Source organism: Lepidochelys kempii, chromosome 19 (assembly GCF_965140265.1).
Source record: "Lepidochelys kempii isolate rLepKem1 chromosome 19, rLepKem1.hap2, whole genome shotgun sequence".
In the NCBI taxonomy this organism is placed as follows: domain Eukaryota; kingdom Metazoa; phylum Chordata; order Testudines; family Cheloniidae; genus Lepidochelys; species Lepidochelys kempii.
The window spans coordinates 10569112-10588509 of NC_133274.1; the positions used below are offsets into that span (position 1 = coordinate 10569112).

The 19398-nt window shown below is 47.6% G+C and overlaps 1 protein-coding gene across 2 annotated transcripts in view; it reads right to left on the reverse strand.

The window, feature by feature from the left end:
- The window catches only part of SLC9A1 (solute carrier family 9 member A1), a 56508-nt gene extending 37914 nt beyond the window's left edge, over positions 1-18594 (reverse strand). For both annotated transcript variants that reach the window (XM_073317972.1, XM_073317973.1), the window contains exon 1: positions 17530-18594. In XM_073317972.1, the coding sequence (XP_073174073.1) occupies positions 17530-17887 (358 nt within the window). In that variant the 5' untranslated portion in view covers positions 17888-18594. The remainder of the gene's footprint in view (positions 1-17529) is intronic.
- Positions 18595-19398: the final 804 nt, after the last annotated feature.

A 19398-nucleotide genomic window follows, 5' to 3' on the forward strand; every position in this document is an offset into this window, starting at 1 on the left:
GAGGCTCCATTTCATCTGTGGTAACAGAGCTGAGGACTTGGCTACACTTGCGAGGAAGAGTGCATCGAAGCAGCCTCAGGCACCCTAGCTCACTACCCATCCACACTGGCAAGGCACACAGAGCGCTCTGACTCCACGGCAAGAGTGCTCCTGGTGCTCCACCTCGGCGAGAAGATTAACACTTGGTGCCCCTTGGCTGAAACGCCCGGGTGTCAATGTGAATGAGGTGTTGCATTACTGCGCTCTGATCAGCCTCCAGAAATGTCCCATAATCCCCTTAAGTCAAGTGGCCACTCTTCTCATTGTTTTGGAATCGCTGCAGGAATGCAGATATGTCCTTTGAAAGCTCCGTTTCTGACAGCCCGCTGCTTATCTGCTCTGAGACAGAGCAACCATTACTGTGGAATGCTGAGGGGGGGTGGGAGAGAGGGGGTCTGCTGCTGTCTGAACTTACAAGACAGCATGCTGACATGCTCTCAACCCCCCAAAAACCCACTCTCTCTCCTCCCACATACATACAAAACACACTCCCTGTCACACTTCACCCCCCACCCCCATTTGAAAAGCACGTTGCAGCCGCTTGCATGCTGGGATAGCTACCACAATGCACTGCTCTCTCTGGCCATTCCAACAGCTGCTAATATGGCCAAGCCAGTGTGCTTGTAGCTGTCAGTGTGGACAGATTGCAGCGCTTTCCCTACTGCACTCTGCGAAGGCTGGTTTAACTCAAAGCCCTCTACATCTGCAAGTGTAGCCATGCTGTAAGTCTCAACACGGACGGAGACTAGAGGCTGACAGAAGAATGCTGCAGACAAGGTCAGTCAACCAGCCAAGAAAGAAATCCCTACCAGCAACAGATAGATGCTGTGATAAATGAAACTGGGCTGGGGTAGCTCCCTTTTATGGACACCCACCCAGCCAGCAGCTATAAAATCCCTCTTAGTAGCTGTTCTCCAATTGCTCTACCTATAAAGGGTCACTGCTATTCATAGGTAAAAGGAAGTGAGAGGGCACCTGCCCAAAAGAGCCAATGGGAAGGCTAGAACTTTTTAAAATTGAAACAAGACTCCCCTTTTGTCTGTCTGTAGTTCTCCTGGGGAGAGGCGGACAGGGCAGCAACTATGCTGTAAGAGTTTGGGCCAGGTATGAAGAAATCATCAGTATCATACCTAGAAACTACTCATTTAAAACCCCAGATATGTAAGTAGATCAGGAAATGTCTGGGAACACGTGATTAGGTTTATTCCTTTTATTTCGTTAGGGCTTGTGGATTCCTCTGTTCTAACGCCAGGTGCTTTTGTTTTGCTTGTAACCTTTAAACTGGACCTCAAGAAAGCTATTCTTGGTGCTTAATCCTTGTAGTTGCTCTTTTAAAGCAATAGCCTGAGTTCCCAGATATATTTTCTCCCTTTTTTTGGTCAATAAAATTTACCTTTAAGAACAGAATTGGATTTTTGTGTCTTAAGAAGTTTGTGCACATGTTGTTTAATTAGCTGGTGGCAACAGCTGATTCCCCCCCGCCCCGCCCCCTTCTCTGCTCTTCCCCAGAGGAGGGGTGGGGGTGGCTGAAAGGGCTTGAGGAAGGAATTCCCAAGTGCTCCTTCCTGGACTCTCAAGGGGTTCTGCACTTGGGTGGTGGCAGCATCTACCCATCCAAGGTCAGAGAAAAGCTGTAACCTTGGGAGTTTAATACAAGCCTGGAGTGTCCAGTATTAATTTTTAGAATCCTTGCAGGCCCCCACCTTCTGCACTCGAAGTGCCAGAGTGGGGAATCAGCCCTGACAGATGCCCTGGAAGGCAGTCCTGCTGGGGTGGATGGAACAAAAAAAGTTAGTGTACATAAGCTTCTTTTAGTATAGGCCAGAGAGATTGATTTCTTAGAATTCAGGCCAGAGAGGCCTTCTGCTGAACAGCCACATGCCCAAGAGCCCCCTCAAATGGAAAGCCAGAAGCTGGGGAGGGCGGAGGGGGGGAACCAGTGTTTAATTTGTAACTTGTCATCAGTCACTTGCAACACACATGGTGGCTGTGACCTTTTCCAACAGCGGGATATGCTAGGACGAGAGGGCCAAGTCGACTATTCCCACGCTCCATCCATTACACCTAACACTATAAACTCTAGCTCCATATGTTTAAAGCCTCACATGTGAAGTGTATACACTTTCTTGATCTCTAGAACTGGCAAAAGTCAAACCAAGAGTGATTTGCTTTCCAGCTGTCTCCAGTAACCCCTAGGGTGCAGCTATCCCTCCAGCTGAAGGGACAGTAAAAGGCACTCAGGTACCATGGTGATGGGTGCAGTACAAGTGCCTAGATACTGTAGATAGATACTGTATTTCTGTTTCTAAAGCCACCAAAGGATTAACTGGCTGTTGTGCCCAGATGAGATGGAACAATACTTGGCAGCTTTCCAGGATCCAACCACAACATACAGCAACCTTCATCCGAAGAAGCAAGATGGTCTTGCAGTTAAAGCACAGGACTCGGAGACAGGAGTTCTGGGTTCTTATTCCAGCTATGCCACCTGGTTTGAGACTCTTTGTGTCTCATCCTGAAATAGGGCTAATACCTGCCCATCTTCAAGGATGTTGCATGGCTGAAGTTTTTGTTGTTTGTCAAGGACATTGAGATCCTCAGACAGAAGGTGCTGAAGACAGACAAAGGGATCTCAGTGGTTAACAAATGTTAATTAAGTCTAACACCAACTATATCCATCTCCATCAATGGGGAAATTGAGGCACAGTGACTTACGCAGTGTCATGCAGGAGGTCAAAGGCAAGGACAGAAACAGAATCCAAGAGTTAGGATTTTTAGTCTGCTGTTCTAGCTACTCAGCAACGGTAAGGGTATTGGAGAAAAGGATCTGCTATTAGAGACCAGCAAGTTCAGTGCAATAATGGAACGTTGAGTGTCCAAGCTCCTCACTTCCTTTCCTCCATCAAATCTTACATCTAGTGACTACTAAGTCAAAAAGCACCACACAAACAGATTTCCTGTTTAAAACTAAAGAGTGAGGGAGTTCTTCGGATTGATTGCTGTCCCTGCCATCCAGCCCTCTATAAAGCATTGGCCCTGAAGTCAGATAACTGCAGAGTATAGCAGACAATTAAAAAACAAACTAAACAAAAACCATTTCCACCCACACTGGAAACCAGACAGCAAATCTTACTTGTGGTTTGTTCTTACAAGCCTGCAAATTTCTAGGCCAGCACTAAACAGGCACCTAAGTTTCCACCAATTAACTTTATTATCCTGACATAGGCAGCTGCTCATCCAGACCAGCTAATGTCTCTAAACAGTCCAGGGACAGTCTGACTGCTTCCTTGGTCCCCTGCCTCCAAAGTAATGAATGAATTTGGACGGATCAGTTACTCAAACACTTCTCCAAGAGCTGCAGAGGTGAGCAGCTCACAGAACCACATTTGGTGCACCGTCTCCTGCAGGAGACCATAAAGAGCCTGACTTGTTTACTTACCAACTCAGCTACACACAGTTTTTAAGAGGGTCTGAAGTTATTTTAGCTTAAATCGATGTGTAATAGATTTCAGCTAACCCAAGTCCACACCGGGGGAGGGAAGACACGGGCGGGGGGGGGGGGACGACTGAACCTCATTGCTCCATCCTCTACCAGAGCAGGGTTTAGATCAGGCCTACGTCATTGCTCTTCTAGCCACATAAAACCATTTTAGAAGTGGCTTCAGAGAGCAAACATGCTGTTTGTCTCCTTGGCGAGGAGGAAGGCTCATTATTGGGGCCTTCCTTACTTCCTCCCAGACCTGGTTTAACATTAAATCCTCCCTAAATTAACTGCTTATGATTTGGCAAATAAGCTATAGTACAAACCAAGACCACCCGCTCCTTTCACCCGCTCGCTTACCCCTTCTTGGGGCAAGGAAACGGACTCTGGAGGGGGCTGATAAAGCAGAGGGATGAAAGAGATAAACATAAGCCGCGTGCGTGGAGAAGATTAAACTCATGACCCGGTCATCTGACACAGAGATGTACACAGAGCAGACAGTCAGCACTTATGCCTTGAGTCACAGAAACAGCCACTCTGACCCTAACTGAGAAACTAGGGCCTTCTGAACTAGCTGGACAGCTGCAATTAGCCATTAGCCAGCCTACAGTGCTCGAACTCCACGAGATGATAGTACACTACCACCGTCAGTGCAGCTGGGATATTCACCACCCCCACGTATGCAAGGCCAGCCCTGGTCACTATTTGAATAGCACCTTTGTCTCAACAGCACTGATTTAGCGAGTTGAACAAGTCAGGCAGTACACAGAGTCCAGGATCAGCTTACAGAGGAGACAACATTTCCGTGAGTTACCCTAGATCACCATCAAATAATCTGCCAACAGGAGACTCCACAAGACATTTCTGTTCATTTTTCAGGGCAGGGAGAACTAAAGCAACACGAAGCGTTTACACACATCTCCTCTTCAGAGCACTTGACAGACTCTGAAACCTGTCATTAACAAATCAATTTTATTTGAGCATAAGCTTTCGTTAGCTACAGCTAGCTCACGAAAGCTTATGCTCAAATAAATTGGTTAGTCTCTAAGGTGCCACAAGTCCTCCTTTTCTTTTTGCGAATACAGACTAACATGGCTGCTACTCTGAAACCTGCCATTAACAAATCAGTTACTCCCCTGTGGAGTAGATATTCATTCCCTTTTTACAGATGGGGAAATGAAACAGCGAGGTTAAGTGACTCACCCAGGGCCACAGAGTGAGCTGGCATTGGAACCAGCATTAGAAATCAGCAGTTCTTGGCCCCAATCCTATGTTTACATAATACCTCACCTTCAACCAGAAGAAAAGCCAACCTCTGGAGGGAAAAAGATACTAGGCAGTTTCCACTTGCCAATATGGAACTAAAACCCTACCGTGACAGTCTCAATTGTCACCCAGAGATGTGCCCTGGCCAGACAGGGAGAAGAACATTTCCATCTAATTTGGAGAGGATCACAGCTGTTGGTGGGGTGGGAAATGCAGATACTTAATTCTTCAAGACATAAGCCCATTACCAACTGTCTGGTGTTCAGAAGAAACTTCTCCCATAGCCACCTTATCACAGAATGCTCCAAGACAGGGTTTCTTGCACCTTTGTTTGTAGCTTCTAGTTCTTTCCACTGCTGGAGATAGGACACTGGGTTGGACAGAACATAGGAGTCAGACCCAAGCAGGCTCATGTTCCTACAGCAGATATTGTAAAGTCATAGCCCTCACTAAATTATATTTACATTACAGACACAGTCCCCCAAGCCTACTCCCAACACACAAACTGAGATTAGCAAAACTGTTTAAAACCCTAAGGCATGATCTACATACAGTTTTTGCACTGGTCTAACTATGTCAGTTGGGGTACATGATGGTACAGCAAAGGCTTTAGACATGACCCACACATTTTTCCCAGATTTCAACTGTAGCAACACGCGCCAAATGCCACAAATAACCAGGCTAGGAGGGATCATTTAGCATAGTTGGCTGCAGTTTGTGGGAGTTTTATAATAAAAATTGTGCAAGTTATCCAACCTTTATAGATGCATAAGGTCACCACGATGCAGCTTTTAACACAATCATTAAACAGCTATGGAACGCTGGATGCTAAGGCTGATTTTTGACAGTCACCATTCCATACACAGCTACAGAATAAGGTGGTCCAATTATTCCTTCTTTTAAAGGAATTATTACCACTTCCTGGCCTCTTGTCTTTTATTGCACAACACAGGTTACAATCGTGAGAAAGGCCTGCCTGCTGCGCCTTAGTGAAGCCTCCTAAATGGTTAATAGGATCATAAGACTTGCATCAGTCATATTAATAGGCCATAAATAAACTCACCAAGTCAAAGAGCACAACTGCTCGTCTCAGATTAGAAAGACATATTTACCAAGTCCTGAGGGAGAGTGGGAGGGTGTGGACAACAAAGCTTCTAGGGAAATAGTCCATTGGTCTCCCCACCACCCTGCACTATTACCCTCTGAGTAGGAATGGTGGGAATCACAATGGAAATATTCCTGTAGCTTCCCAGACCAAAAACCAAATAGCACAATTGGCAATGCATGTTGGTCCTTGGCTTTCTGGGAGACGAGAGACACTTGGTACATTCCACATCAGCATCTAACATCACTTGCCGTTTCTTGAGCCATTTACAGTAATGGCGACAGAGGCAGTTTTGCAGGCTATACCTACAGAAATCCCTAACACACTATACTCCCACGGGGGGGGGCGCGGGGGGGGGAGGAGGGGTATATGGGACCTTGCAGTGGTCAGTCTTTAGAGCTGTATTCAGACACAGAATTAACCGTTATCATGCAGACAAATATTGTCTCATTCTTTCCTTGTACTCCCCCACCCCCATCAGGCTGTCTGTACCCCTCTGTTGTTTCTTGTCTTATACTTAGATGGTAAGTTGTTTGGGTTAGGGACTGTCTGTTTGTTCTGTGTTTGTACAGTGCCTAGCACAACAGGGTTCTGGCCCATGACTGGGGGCTCCTAGGAGCTATGATACAGAACCAGCCCCCTGGAGTCATCCCCAGCAGCACACACTGGAGGGAATGTCTATACTGCAATCACAGGGTACGACTGCAGCTCTAATGGACATACCCAAGCTGGCCTGGGTCCTGGAACAATGATGCTGCAGCTGCATGAGCTGTACAAACCTGCCGGGAACCCTGGACGATTTCTTGCAGGGCTAGGCTGCGCTGATGCTTGCGCTGACGTGTCTTCACTGGTTTTGGACCTGAGCCAGCTAGATTAACTTGGGTATGTTGGCTCAAGGTGCGTTCATTCACACGTCATGATTGCGGTACACATATCCTAGGAGAGAGCCAGTTCAGTTTCACACACAGGTGACCTGCAGAATCACTACTGGCTCCATTCATTTAGTCTTTGGGTTATGCAAAAAAGAATTAAAGTTTCAAACCCAAAGGAATTCAGATTGCAATGGAAAGAGGCCTCCCAAAGAGAAAGACCTTCATTTCCTTTTTTTATATTTGCGTAAGAGTATGCCAGTGAGGTTTGTGCTGCTGGAACCTCATGCATCAGGCTCATAAACTGCCACTTCACTTGGGTCTGCCGCTAAGATTTAGTATGGCAGAAAAGTGACTGCCAATTTGGGAATATTTCTGAGACTGGAAAAAAAAATCCCACTGCAGATTAGCAGAAAGGATTTTTCTCTAGCAAACATGTCCCTCGTGGGCTTGGTAAAGCTAGCGAAATTATTTTTTTCCACCATTAAAGGGAATACAAGAGCTGTCCCCAGGAGCTTATTGTACTGCAACTTTCACCGCCTACCTGGTGACACAGAAGACTGGATGCTGTGATGCCTGAGAGTCACTCCTAATTGAGGGAAATGCATTTGTTTTCTTCTAGTTATGAATAATACTTTGCATTTGTTGGACTTTCCACCTGAGGATCTCAAAGCACTTTACAAATATCAATTGCCGCAAAGGCCCTGTAAATAATATATCCATCTTACAGAGGGGGAAAATGGAGGCACTACATGGGTTTCCTCAGTAGCCAGACCAAGACTGTGGAATGAACTCCCATAGGAACTAAGTACCATCACAAACCTTACCATCCTCTCTGCTCTAAGTGCAAGGTGCATTTATTTGACCATGCCTTCTCTAACATATAGCTCTGTGTGGTTATACACATGAGTGATGCTAGTCACAGGGGTTACTACAGTACTGAAAGGCATTCGCATGCCAGCATGAACACAGTACAGCACACGGTCGTGTAGGCAAGGAGGATAAGCAACATGCCTAATGTACCACAGCAGGGTGCAGACCACATACTGGGCTTCCAAAGTCAGTCAACAGTCAAGACCTCCCTGCTCCTTTAAGGGGTGTTTTCCTCACTTTGGTGTACCTAAAGTGGGCTTGTTGGGAGCCTTTCCCTATGATCCCTTTGAAATCAACAGAAGCAGATTCAGGCCCTAAAATGGGGGTGGCCAACCTGAGCCTGAGAAAGAGCCAGAATCTACCAACGTACATTGCCAAAGATCCACAGTAATAAGTCAACAGCCCCCCATTAGCTCCCCCACAGGGCCTCCCACCCACTAGTGGCCCCGCCCACCAGTGCCTCCCCCTCCCTTCCCACTGCGATCAGCTGTTTTGCTGTGTGCAGGAGGCTCTGGTGGGAAGTGGGGAGGAGCAAGGGTGCTGGAAGGAGTGGGGGCCTGGGGCAGAGCCAGGGGTGGAGCAGTGAGCGCCCCCGGCACATTGGAAAGTTGGCACCTGTAGCTCCAGCCCCGGAGTCGGTGTCTATGCAAAGAGCTGCATATTAACTTCTGAAGAGCCACATGCAGCTCCAGAGCCCCAGGTTGGCCACCCCTGCCCTAAGAGATAAGAAACAAGTGCTTAAGGCCTTTTCATAGGGACCGGTTGGAGAAGGGAAGTACTTCCTTAACTAGTGCTACATAAAGTAGACTCAGTAAGGCTGCATTCTCACAGTATATTCCTGATGGATTTCAGTTTTTATTTGAACAAATTAAGCCTCGGGGAGTGAAAGAATCCAATGTTTACAACACTGGTGCAGTAATTCATTCCTCATTATCGTTTGCTTCTAACGTTTCCTCCCTCAGTACCCACAATCCATTCACCGAGCCACTGGACCAGCTACATTCACAAGATTCAGAACTTACCACATTACCGAAAGCATTCTGGGGGCACTCTCCTATGGAGAAGTCTATAGCTTCACACCAGCAAGGGATGTGTTTGAGGGGGGAATGGGTTACAGTAAGGCAAGCCTATTTTTCAACACAGTAACAAAACACTTGCTGAATTTCTGTTTTGCTTAAATGAAAAAAGTGGGTCCTCTGAAAGAAGGTTATTTCTTCAGCATCCAAGATCTCTACCTACTTACAATCCAATGAGAACAGCATTACCTCCCTCAGTACTGGTGCCAATAGATAACTGGTATTTCCCCTCTGCTCCATTCTCCACTTAATTTGGCCTTCATACCCTGACCCACCATGTTTAGAGATGCTATCTGGAGTGTACCTACCAGCACTCAAACAGTGGTTAACTTGCTAGGGAATGCTAGCGCAAGTGCCTTTGATGATCACAGTTGTGGCAGTAGGGCAGAAGATCTCAGATTCATAGTTTTTAAAGCCAGAAGAGAATTATAGTCATCTTGGTTGGCCTCCTGCATAATGCAGGCCAAAGAACCCCATCCAATAATTTCTGCTTCAAACCTGTCACTTCTGTTTGAGCAATAGCATATCTAAAGATATCTAGTCTTGGTTTAAACACTGCAAGTGACTGAGAATCTGCCATGTCCCAAGGTAAGTTGGTCCAACAGTTAATTACCTTTATTGTGACCCTAGTAACCACAACCCTGAATCATTTACGGCTTTATAGGTTAATACCAACACCTTGAATTCCACCCAGAAACGTACTGGGAGGGAGTGTAGATCCTTGGGCAGTTTTGTGACTTGCCCTCAACCTGTTCATTAAGAGGAAGCTTCAGGCTAGGACATTCCACACTAGCTTCAGTTTCTGAGTGGTCTTGAGGTGTAGCCTGATAAGGATTGTATTTTAGCAGACACTAGGGCTCCCTGAGGAGTGCTCTCCAGGGGGGTACAGGATACATTTACACACTTGCTCATGTTCTTCCCACTCTGTAAACAACCCATATTTCATGTGAGGAATTTTTCACCGCTCACACCCTAATTGCATTAGTACTTTCTTCAGTTCCCTCAAGGAAACTGTTTGGATCGTTCTTCTGTCCAGGCTCCAGCAGCACACAGACAAGCAAAAGAAAAAAGGCCATGGCCAATCTCCTTTTCAAACCTCAGTCACGCTGGCAAACTGTATGAAAAGGCAGGAAAGAAATAGCTGTGTGCATTAGGATCACTCACAGATAAGGAAGCGAGAAAGACCAACACGGTTGCTTCTGAAAAGAGTGTTTATTATAATTAAGAATAATTTGCACTTCTATAGCACCAGCCAGACAAGAACCTCAGAATTAATTTACTCATGTTCATGAATCAAGCCTCAATACCCAGGCAGAAAATGTATTATCCTGATTGTCCAGATGGGGAAACAGGGAATCAGCCAAGCTGGCACAGAACGCAGCTCTCCTGATCCCCAGTCTGTGCTTTACCCACGAGACCAGGATGAGACCCCCAGGCTCCAACAATCTGCCGAGGATGCACAAGGAATCTCAAAGTGAACCTGGTTTGGGTCTTTCTAACCAAAGGGGCCCCATGGCAAACGTGGTAGTTCTAAAACTAAGCAAGGGCCAATTTATGGAGTCCAGCCCCTTCTGACATGTACCTGTCCCGGTTTCAATGGGGCCAGATCCCCAGCTAGTGTAAATCAGCCTTGCTCCATTGGAGTCAATGGGGACAAACTCCCCTGCCACCAAGAGCCTCACTAGACAAACAGTGGGGCCCTGCAAGGGCAAGAGCAAACAAAAATGGTGGAGAGGGATAAACATACAATTAAGTAGGTATCACTGTCTCCAACTACTTTTCTCTCAAGTTTCTGGCCAGTCGGCGAGTCCCTTATAGGCATCATGGCAGCAGTTGGCTTGCTGTTCACTGGTCACATTTCCTGCCTCCTTTCTGGATACTCTTATTGGTTCAGCCAATACAACAACATGAGCAATTTGTGCTTCAGTTCTTTTATTGCTCACCATTCCACTGACAAGCAAACCAGCTCTGCTTCCAACCTGGTCAGAAGCTTGTGGTGACATTCAGAGCAGCTCCCTAAATTCTTCTAGGAAGAGTAATTCTTCTAGGAATAAGACTGATACCTTCTTAAAGAAACCTGTGTTACTGTCATGATGAGGAGAGCTCGTCTGAAGACAGAAAACTGGTCACTAGATGCATTTCTTGGATCTTTGGTTTCAGAGTCCAGTAACAGTGAAAGCTCCCCACGCCTGCACGGCATAAGCTCTGCCATGCCTCAGAATGTCCCGGGTCTCCTCCCACCTGTGAGTAGGTGGCTTCTGGCATGCCTGCCCTCAGGCCCAGAATACCTTCCCCACTCCTACGCACTATGCAGCCTCATTCTTCTCTTGATTCATGTCTTTCAGCCAAACTTCTCCCACACTGGTTTCTACTCCAGCCTCTTATGCCATGGTAGGTATCTGTACCACACTCCCCACTGTGGTATCTCATCCTCAAACCTTAGACACTGAAAAATCCTAAGATACAATAAATACCAATACACACGTCTTGTTGGGTCCTCTTCTCATAATGTGTGGGCTTTTCAAAAGTGCTCAAGTCCCATTTCCAGAAGCGGCTTAGGTATGTGGAACCAAAGGGTAAAATTGTTAAGAGCACCTATGTGACTTAGGAGCCTTAGAATCATGGACAGTGGGAGATTTAGGTACTTTTGAAAAGCCCATCCATTGCAAAAATATACCGGTCTTGTTGGTTGCTCTAACAAAAATATCCTGTGATCTTTTACCCTATCCCCCTCTAACTCCACTTGTGTTTTGTCACTTTGTTGTCCTTTTCCTAGCTCAAATTGCAAGTTCTTTGGGGCAGGAACCTCCTTCCTTTTTATTCATTGTTACAGTGTCATAGGTGTGCATGTGGCACTTTGAAAAGGAATTAAAAAGAGCACTGAATATTTGGCTGCAGGAATCAGATGCCATTGCAGGAAGCGGTCTGCTGAAGTTAGTGACATTTCTGAGACAGTAACATAGGATTACTGAAATAGATCTCGTCCTGCATATTGTAAATGGGCCAAGAAGCCTAGCCTAACAGACATCAGAAACGTCTTTAATTCCACTACAGCACACTGACTATTATCCATAACACGGGGTCTATAGGTCTACATGGAACAGGAGGAAAGCCTGCAAAGTGTTATTTTTCCAAATAATAGATGCTCAGCTCAGATCACTTTACAGCTAATTTAACGTAGCTAACAATTACATGGATATTTTTTAAGTATTGGTTGATGTCTGCTGCTCTGAAGAGACAGGCTGGTGTAGCGGTTGTTGTGGACCAGACAACCCTGACCCAGACGTTCAGAAAGACCAAGTGCTGTGAAGAAAAACCAGCGATGACTCAGTAATTATAACAGGCTCCAACCAAACAGGAGGGCTGCATCAGCTAGTGATTTAAGGTCTCACATGCTAGAGGGAGAAAGACAAGGTGGAAGAGCATACCCAACAACAGGTACTGCCTCCCAGGGACTCTCAGCATGGAGGAGACATCTAAGCATCACCCCACAGAGTACAGCTTGACTGTCATTGAGCTACGTCTTAGAAGAGGCGCGAAAGGCCGTAACTCCTGCTGCCCTCTAGACCTGCAAGGTGACTTGGACAAAGATGCTCCCAGGAGCAGGATCAAAAGTTTTGTAAGCTCACATCCAAAGCCTTCTTCAGTGCAACATGGAAGGCTTAGAGAGAAAGGATCTGACATGCTGCCACACCTTGAACCCGGACAATTCCCAACACAGGGCAGTAATATTTTGCACTTCTATAAAACAGAACGGGGGTCTCCAAGTGCTTGATTGACACAGTTAAACCTCAACACTCCTGCAACGTATTTTTACTGCTCAGGTGGGGAAAGTGTGGCACACAGGTGAAGTGACTTACCCACGGCCAAACAGCAAATCTGTGGTAGAGGAAAAGCCTGACTGCCAGTCTCTGGGCTATTCTGCTATAGACTGGCACTGAAAAGAGACGCCATGACACTATTACTGCAATTCGTTAGTAAGTCTTTATTTGCATTCCTTGCGCATTCTTTCCATTTCAGTGGAAATGGGAGATATTTATTTATGTCTGAACTACATGCCTGTCTCCTGGGGCATTGGCGCTGAAGGTCAGCTCCCTCTCTCTAACCTTGAGTTCTGAAGTCACAGGCGGTTCTAGTACTACCAACTGATGCTGCACTAAGAGAACATTAGCTAACAGCATTGTAAGCAGGCAGGGGGTAAAGAAAGACCTAGGAGAAACGTGAAAGAAAATGAAAGGGTGAGTGGGAGAGAAGGTGAATCAACAGCACAAGAATCCATTTTTGTCTTCAGTGAGGCCATGTGAGCAACAGTTTTAAAATTTCTACCCCAAATGCCCTACCAGATACTCAGTGCGAAAGCCAGGGGAAATCATCTGTGCCTGCTTCACACAGATGGAGGATTCTTTACACGGCAGAATTGCTGGTTAGAAGCTTTGCTACCCCCATCTCCTCCTGAGTGGGTGGTGATCAAAGGCCATCTACACAACTGAACTCGCCACATGGCAAATGATGTTACAATAATTCAGTTTCCACTAATACAACTAATTCCATATAACCAAGCTCCCAAATGAAGATAACGGGTGTAACGCTTCCAAAATCTATTATGGTTAAACCATGGTATGGTTCCATCTAGACAAGTGAAGAGAAACTGTTACAACACATTTCCCGCATGTTCAATGGGACCTAAAAGGTGTTTCAACTTACATCCCCACAGCCTATTCCGGTGCATTTCACTGAGCATTCTATCTTAAAATGCCTCTTAATTAATAAATAAGTCAGCATCAGTCCTAGCCTCAGGTGCTCCATGGCTGGTGGAGATCACGGCCACAAGCGTGTTTGTGTTACACTAGCACTCATTTCTAGTGCCGGTTACATTCTCACAAGCTGGCAGGTAACTGAAATTTGCAAGATAGCTGCTCTTTGAAGCACGGCACAAGAAGAGCACGCCAAGGTCAGCCAATGTGCATGGGCCTGAGATTCCAAGGAATCGGTTGCCTCAAGACTGGGCTGGTAGGCCAAGCAACTAGGACGCTGAGGCTCCTGCAATGCTGGCTCGGCACAGATTAAACCACCATACAAAGATTCCCCAAGGGACTCCTTTAAGAGAGGAGTTTTTAAAATCAGGAAGGGGGGGGGGGGGAGATTGAGGAATGTGACAGAATAGCTGAGGTCTGTTGACCGTGATAACGGCCCATTAATTTTTACCCCAAGCTCTTCAGCTTCTTTCCCACTGGCAGCCCGTCCATATTGCCGCCAGTTATAGATATCCAGAACAGCACTTCACAGGATTTTAATCCTGTCCCCCGGAGCTCTGCAATAGCCCAGGCATGATTATTCAGACTAGCTGTTCAATCACCAACTCCCTGCCTCAGTTGAGAGGCAGCCTGGTCCAATGGACTAAACCCAGAACTAGAAAACAGAAGCTCCTGAGTTGTAATCCCAGCTCCCGGAGCGTCTCCCTGTGTGGTTGTGGGCAAGTCACAAACTCTCTGCACCGGTTTCTCTATCTGTAAAATAGCAGGAATATTTTTACCCACCACCCAGGGCTCTCACAGGTATAAGTCAAAGTTTGCAAAGGGCTTTGAAAATAAAGAGAACTATATACAGCGCTAAGCATTATTGCTATTAGCTATTCCGATCCTGCCCTCACTTCATATTAGGCTCTGTGGGGAAAGCAAGCATGAAAGGTTTGGAGGATAAATCCTTGGTCTGGTTAATCAAACCTGGAACTCCCAAGTCCTGTCATTTTAGATTCCACTGCATTGATTTGTATCAGCCCCCACAATTACAGATTTGCCTATCTGTCTGAAGACTGAATTACACAGCCAGAACACCATGAGCTATAGGGGTGGCACAAGGAGTGAAGAGTAAGCTACTGCCAGTAAGCATGCTCCTCCCAGAAGCAGGGACATGTTCCCTAACAGAAGGGTTCTCAACCTTTTACTTTCTGAGGCGCCCTCCAAACGTGCCCACCAAAAACTCCACAGCCAAAAACTCCAAAAACTCCACAGCCCACCTGTGCCACAGCAACTATAAAAGTCAGGACCAGAGTTAGGGGGTAGCAAGCAGGGCAATGCCCAGGGCTCCATGCCACAGGGGGCACTGTGAAGCTAAGTTTCTCAGAGCCTCAGGCTTCAGCTCCATGCAGTGGGACTTTAGCTTTCTGCCCTGGGCCCCAGCAAGTCTAGCACTGGTTCTGCTTGGTGGACGCCCTGAAACCTGCTCGCGGCCTCCCAGGGGGCCCCAGATGCCAGGTTGCTCTAACAGGTACAACCACAGCAATGATCTTAGCAACTCATTCATTTGGAAGACATTGGATTATATGGTTAAACCACTAGTTTAAGGGATGAAAACGGGAACTATGAGCTAAGACCCAGAAACACACTAAGACAGTTATCTGACCCAGCATCAAAAGCCTTGGAAATAAGGAAGAGGAAGGGGATGGAAGAGGATGTTCTATCTTTGCTCTACAGCTAGAATTCCTAACAGGAGTGAGGTAACCTAGGCTGCGGTATATGCTGTCCCCCCAGCACTCCACAGTACACCTCAGTTACCTGCAATGGGTTCTCAGACACCCTTGAAAAGCTGCAAGACTGGTTCTCCTCCTAAAACATGTACCCCAGACTCTCACAATCCCTTCGATGTGTGAGAAGCGACAGGCTCTGCTACTGACTAAAAACATCCTTAAAACAGCACAAACAGCCCTAACCCACAATGTAGAGTTCTGCAGAAACTGCCCTGTCGCAGCCTCTGCATAGCCACTACAGATCACTCGGACAAATGAAGATGCTCACAAAAGAAGGCAGCCAGCAAACCTACTGGAAATTAGAAATTTCCTAACCCCATTTCCCACCCTCAGCACATCATATTTCCTTACAGGGTATTTCTGCTGCCTGTCCTGGTGCTTTTCACCTGCGAACACCAGTTTCACATCTTGCACACCAACCACAAAGCATGCCTCGAGATACACTAACAGGACTGAAACCGGGTTGTGTGTGGCTAAAGGCCAGAATAAACAGCAACCTCCCCTGCCCCGGCTTCTACCAGCACATACAGGTTTCTGATTTCCCCACCCAATAGAGCATCAGAGGGGTAGCCGTGTTTGTTCTTGTGGATACAGACTACGAGGAGTACGGTGACACCTTAAAGACTAACAGATTTATTTGGGCATAAGCTTCCGTGGGTAAAAAACCCACTTCTTCAGATGCAACTGAAGTGGGTATTTTACCCATGAAAGCTTATCCCCAAATAAATCTATTAGCCTTTAAGGTGCCACCGGACTCCTCGTTATTCCACCCAACAGAGGTAAGGAAGACTGTAAATGCAGTGTAGTAACTGAAATCAGTTACTACACGTTACTTAACATATGGAACACGTGCCAGCTGAGAGGGGACTATGGCTACGAAGAGAAAAGCAACGGTATTGCTTATTTGTCTGGCACCTTCTTCTAAGGATATTTAAGAGCACTTAAAAAGACTTGCCCAGCTTGTGTCAGAGTTAGGGGTGAAGACAGAAGCCAGGAGTCCCGATTCAATACCTGCTCTAACCACTCTGTCTTCTGGGCCTAAAGATTAACACTTATATCCCTAGATTCAAACAAAAAGTTGAGAGGCCCACAGGAAAGTATTAAAAGCTGTTCATGTCTACACAGACACTCCCTTTCCACACCAACTTTGGGGCGGGGGAGGAGAAGACATTTCTATAATCTCAGGCAGCAATCAGCAGTTTGCCCTGAATTATCAGTCCAGTGCTTGGGGTCTGTTACACCAGAACCAGGGCAGATACAGCCAGCCATGAGATTTCCCAGCACAAGCACCAATCTTTCTTTTAGCTCTCAGAGTCTGATAGGAGCCTGGTGTAAGATTCAGCAAGTTACAGAGCACTACAGAAGAGCCTCTAGAGGTGTTAGGTTTTAAATAATTAATGGTAAGAGTCAGGAACAAAATAAAGGAAATGCAGGTCTCCTCCTTCTGCCCATGACCATCCAAAACAGGAACAGGCAGACGCTTCATCTGCACTCTTGGCATGAAGACAGAATATAAACAGACATCACAAGTTGGAGAGCGGCCAGTTTGACCTCTACACTGAGAGTCAAAAGCCAGCTTTGAAATCTAGGCATGCAATAGGACCAAGTGTGCTCACATCACATTCTGGAGAATTCAACTGGTATTAATCCTGCTGCAGAAGTTCTGAGAGATTTTCCGTCAGAACCTCAGTACCTCAGACCCGGTTTGGGATACTCATCTCTCCAGGGTATCTAGGTACTTATACGCCCCAACTTTTAGAGTACCTCACAATCATTAATATATTTATCTCACAACACACCTGAGAGAGGGGAAGTGCAATTATCCCTATCGTACAGGTGGGGAACTGAGGCACCGAGAAACTAAGTGCCTAGCTCAAGATCTCACAGGCGGTCTGTGGTAGGACAAGGAACTAAACCCAGGTCTCCCAAGTTGCAGGCTAGCGCCCTAACCACTGGACCATCCTTCCTCAATAGGGAGGTTCAGCTGTAAAAGGAAACAGAAGTGATCCATCTGAATTTCTTTGTAACAGAATGGTCAACAGTTGCTACTTCTATACCATATTTCATTCACGGATCTCTGAGACCTTTACCAATAAATCTTACAAGACCCCTATGAAGCAAGTTTTATATCCATTTTACAGAGTGGAAAGCATAGAAAGGTTGAGCAATTTCCCCGAAATCACAGGGATACTCATCAGGAAGAGAACTCAGGAGTCCCAACTCCTAAGCCTGCAAGTTTGGGCACTGTATACATACCCTCCACCCACACCGCATGCAGAGAAGTGGTGCCAACATACCCAGTTTCATGAGGCATGCCAGCAGTATCCAGAGCGAGATCTCAAACGGTATCCGCACATGGGTGTAGTCAATGCCCAGGACAGGGAAGGCTTTCCGGTACTTGGCGTGCCCAGTGCTGGTGTGGTTGGTCAGAGGGCGAATCTCCTGGGAGACATCCAGAGGGGCTGCAGTGAAGTCCCCAGGTTCACTTCCACTGATAACTGCTGGGTAGTGGTGGGGTGGCTCAGAGGCCAGCATCGGATTAGGCTGCAAGCCATGGCTGTGAAGCAAGGGCAGCAGCCCTAGGAGGGCTGCCACAATGAACAAAAAGGGCAAAGCGCGGAGGGAAGGGGCACCACGGGAGCCTTTCGCCTGCATCTTTCCCTTGCCCTCCAAGAGAGCCCGGCTATTTCAGAGGAAGTCTGCCCCCGAGGGCTTCATGGGGGGTGCAAAGGGGCCGCTGCAGAGGACAAGCAAGCGCGAGGGGAGGGAAGGGGAGGAGGGGACAGAGCCACCAACAGCCCGCTCCAGTCTTCCCCTGGAAAGTGGATTTAAAAAAATAAAACAACTCCCGAGACCAGAACCGGGCCGGACGCTGGCCCGGGGAGCGGCAGAGCCTGCAGGCAGGAAAGCCGAGCCCCGCAGAACCCAGCGCAGTGCGAGACACCCTCCCCCGAGCTGCGGGAGGGCACAGCAGCAGCCCCCGGGGACAGACGGGCCGGCGGAGGGAAGGGGCAGAAGCCGCGGGGGCCGCCCGCTGCAGAGACGACGGGAGCAGCCCGCGCCCCGGAGAAGCCGGTTCCTCTCTGCCGGAGAAGAGCTCGCCCAGGTCCCTCCCTCCGGCGGGGGAAGGCCGGCTGCCTGGCGGCCCGCCCTGGGGCTCCCCGCCGCTGCGGGTAGAGGGGACCGGAGGGACGGGGGGTGTTGCAGGGAGTCCCCGCAGCGCAGCCCGGCTCCTCCCGCCTCGGACCCGGAGCTCCCGCCCGCCGGCCGGCTCCCAGCCTTATACCGCCGAGCCCAGGACGCGGGGAGAGGCCGAGGCGCAGCCGCAGCCACAGCAGCACCCGCCGGCCGGGAGCAGCAGTGCACAGGGTCCCGCTGCCGCCGGCCCCAAGGCAGGGAGAGAGGGCGGGCCCGGCCCGGCCCGGCCCTAGTCCTGCCCACGGGACTCATGGGGCAGCCCCAGCATCCAGGGGAGCCGCTCCTCCTGCAAGTGGGCCCAGCCCCCTAAAGTCGCCACAATCCCAGATATAGAAATGCGGCCACCTCTGGGGAGTAGGTATCAGCCCCTTAGCAAAAAGAAAAGGAGCACTTGTGGCACCTTAGAGACTAACCAATTTAGCAGGAGCAGCAATGGAAGAGGTGGGGGAGTTGGTAGCCAAGGGCAGTGGGACAAAATCCAGCTCTTAAGAAAAGTGCCGTGGGATCTTTAATGGAGCAGGAGAAGGAGAACAGTGCCATGGTGATGGGCCCCTAAATACAGAGAGAGAGAGAGAATGACCACACATAAAACATACAGGAATTTAGAGGTGGTCTCATTCAAACAACTTCTGCGCTCAGCAAACTCCCTAGAATTCAAGCTCCAGCCTGTACAGTCTATAAAATAAACACAGCAAGGAAATTCATGCAACAAAGCATACCAAGGAACACTGGACATTGTGAAAGCAAACCAGCAAAGCCAACTAAGAGAAAGTATAGCCTGTTTTAATTTACTTTTTATGCATGTGTACAAGTAGAAAGGAGAGTACTACCAAGGATACAGCCAATGTACCAGACCTAACCAAACCTTAAGACCTACACAGCCTCCTGGGACTAGATTAAAGGTTAAAGGTTACCTTGTTGAAGGTATTTAGGTGCCTAAAGACAAAGATAGGTGCATCATAGGATTT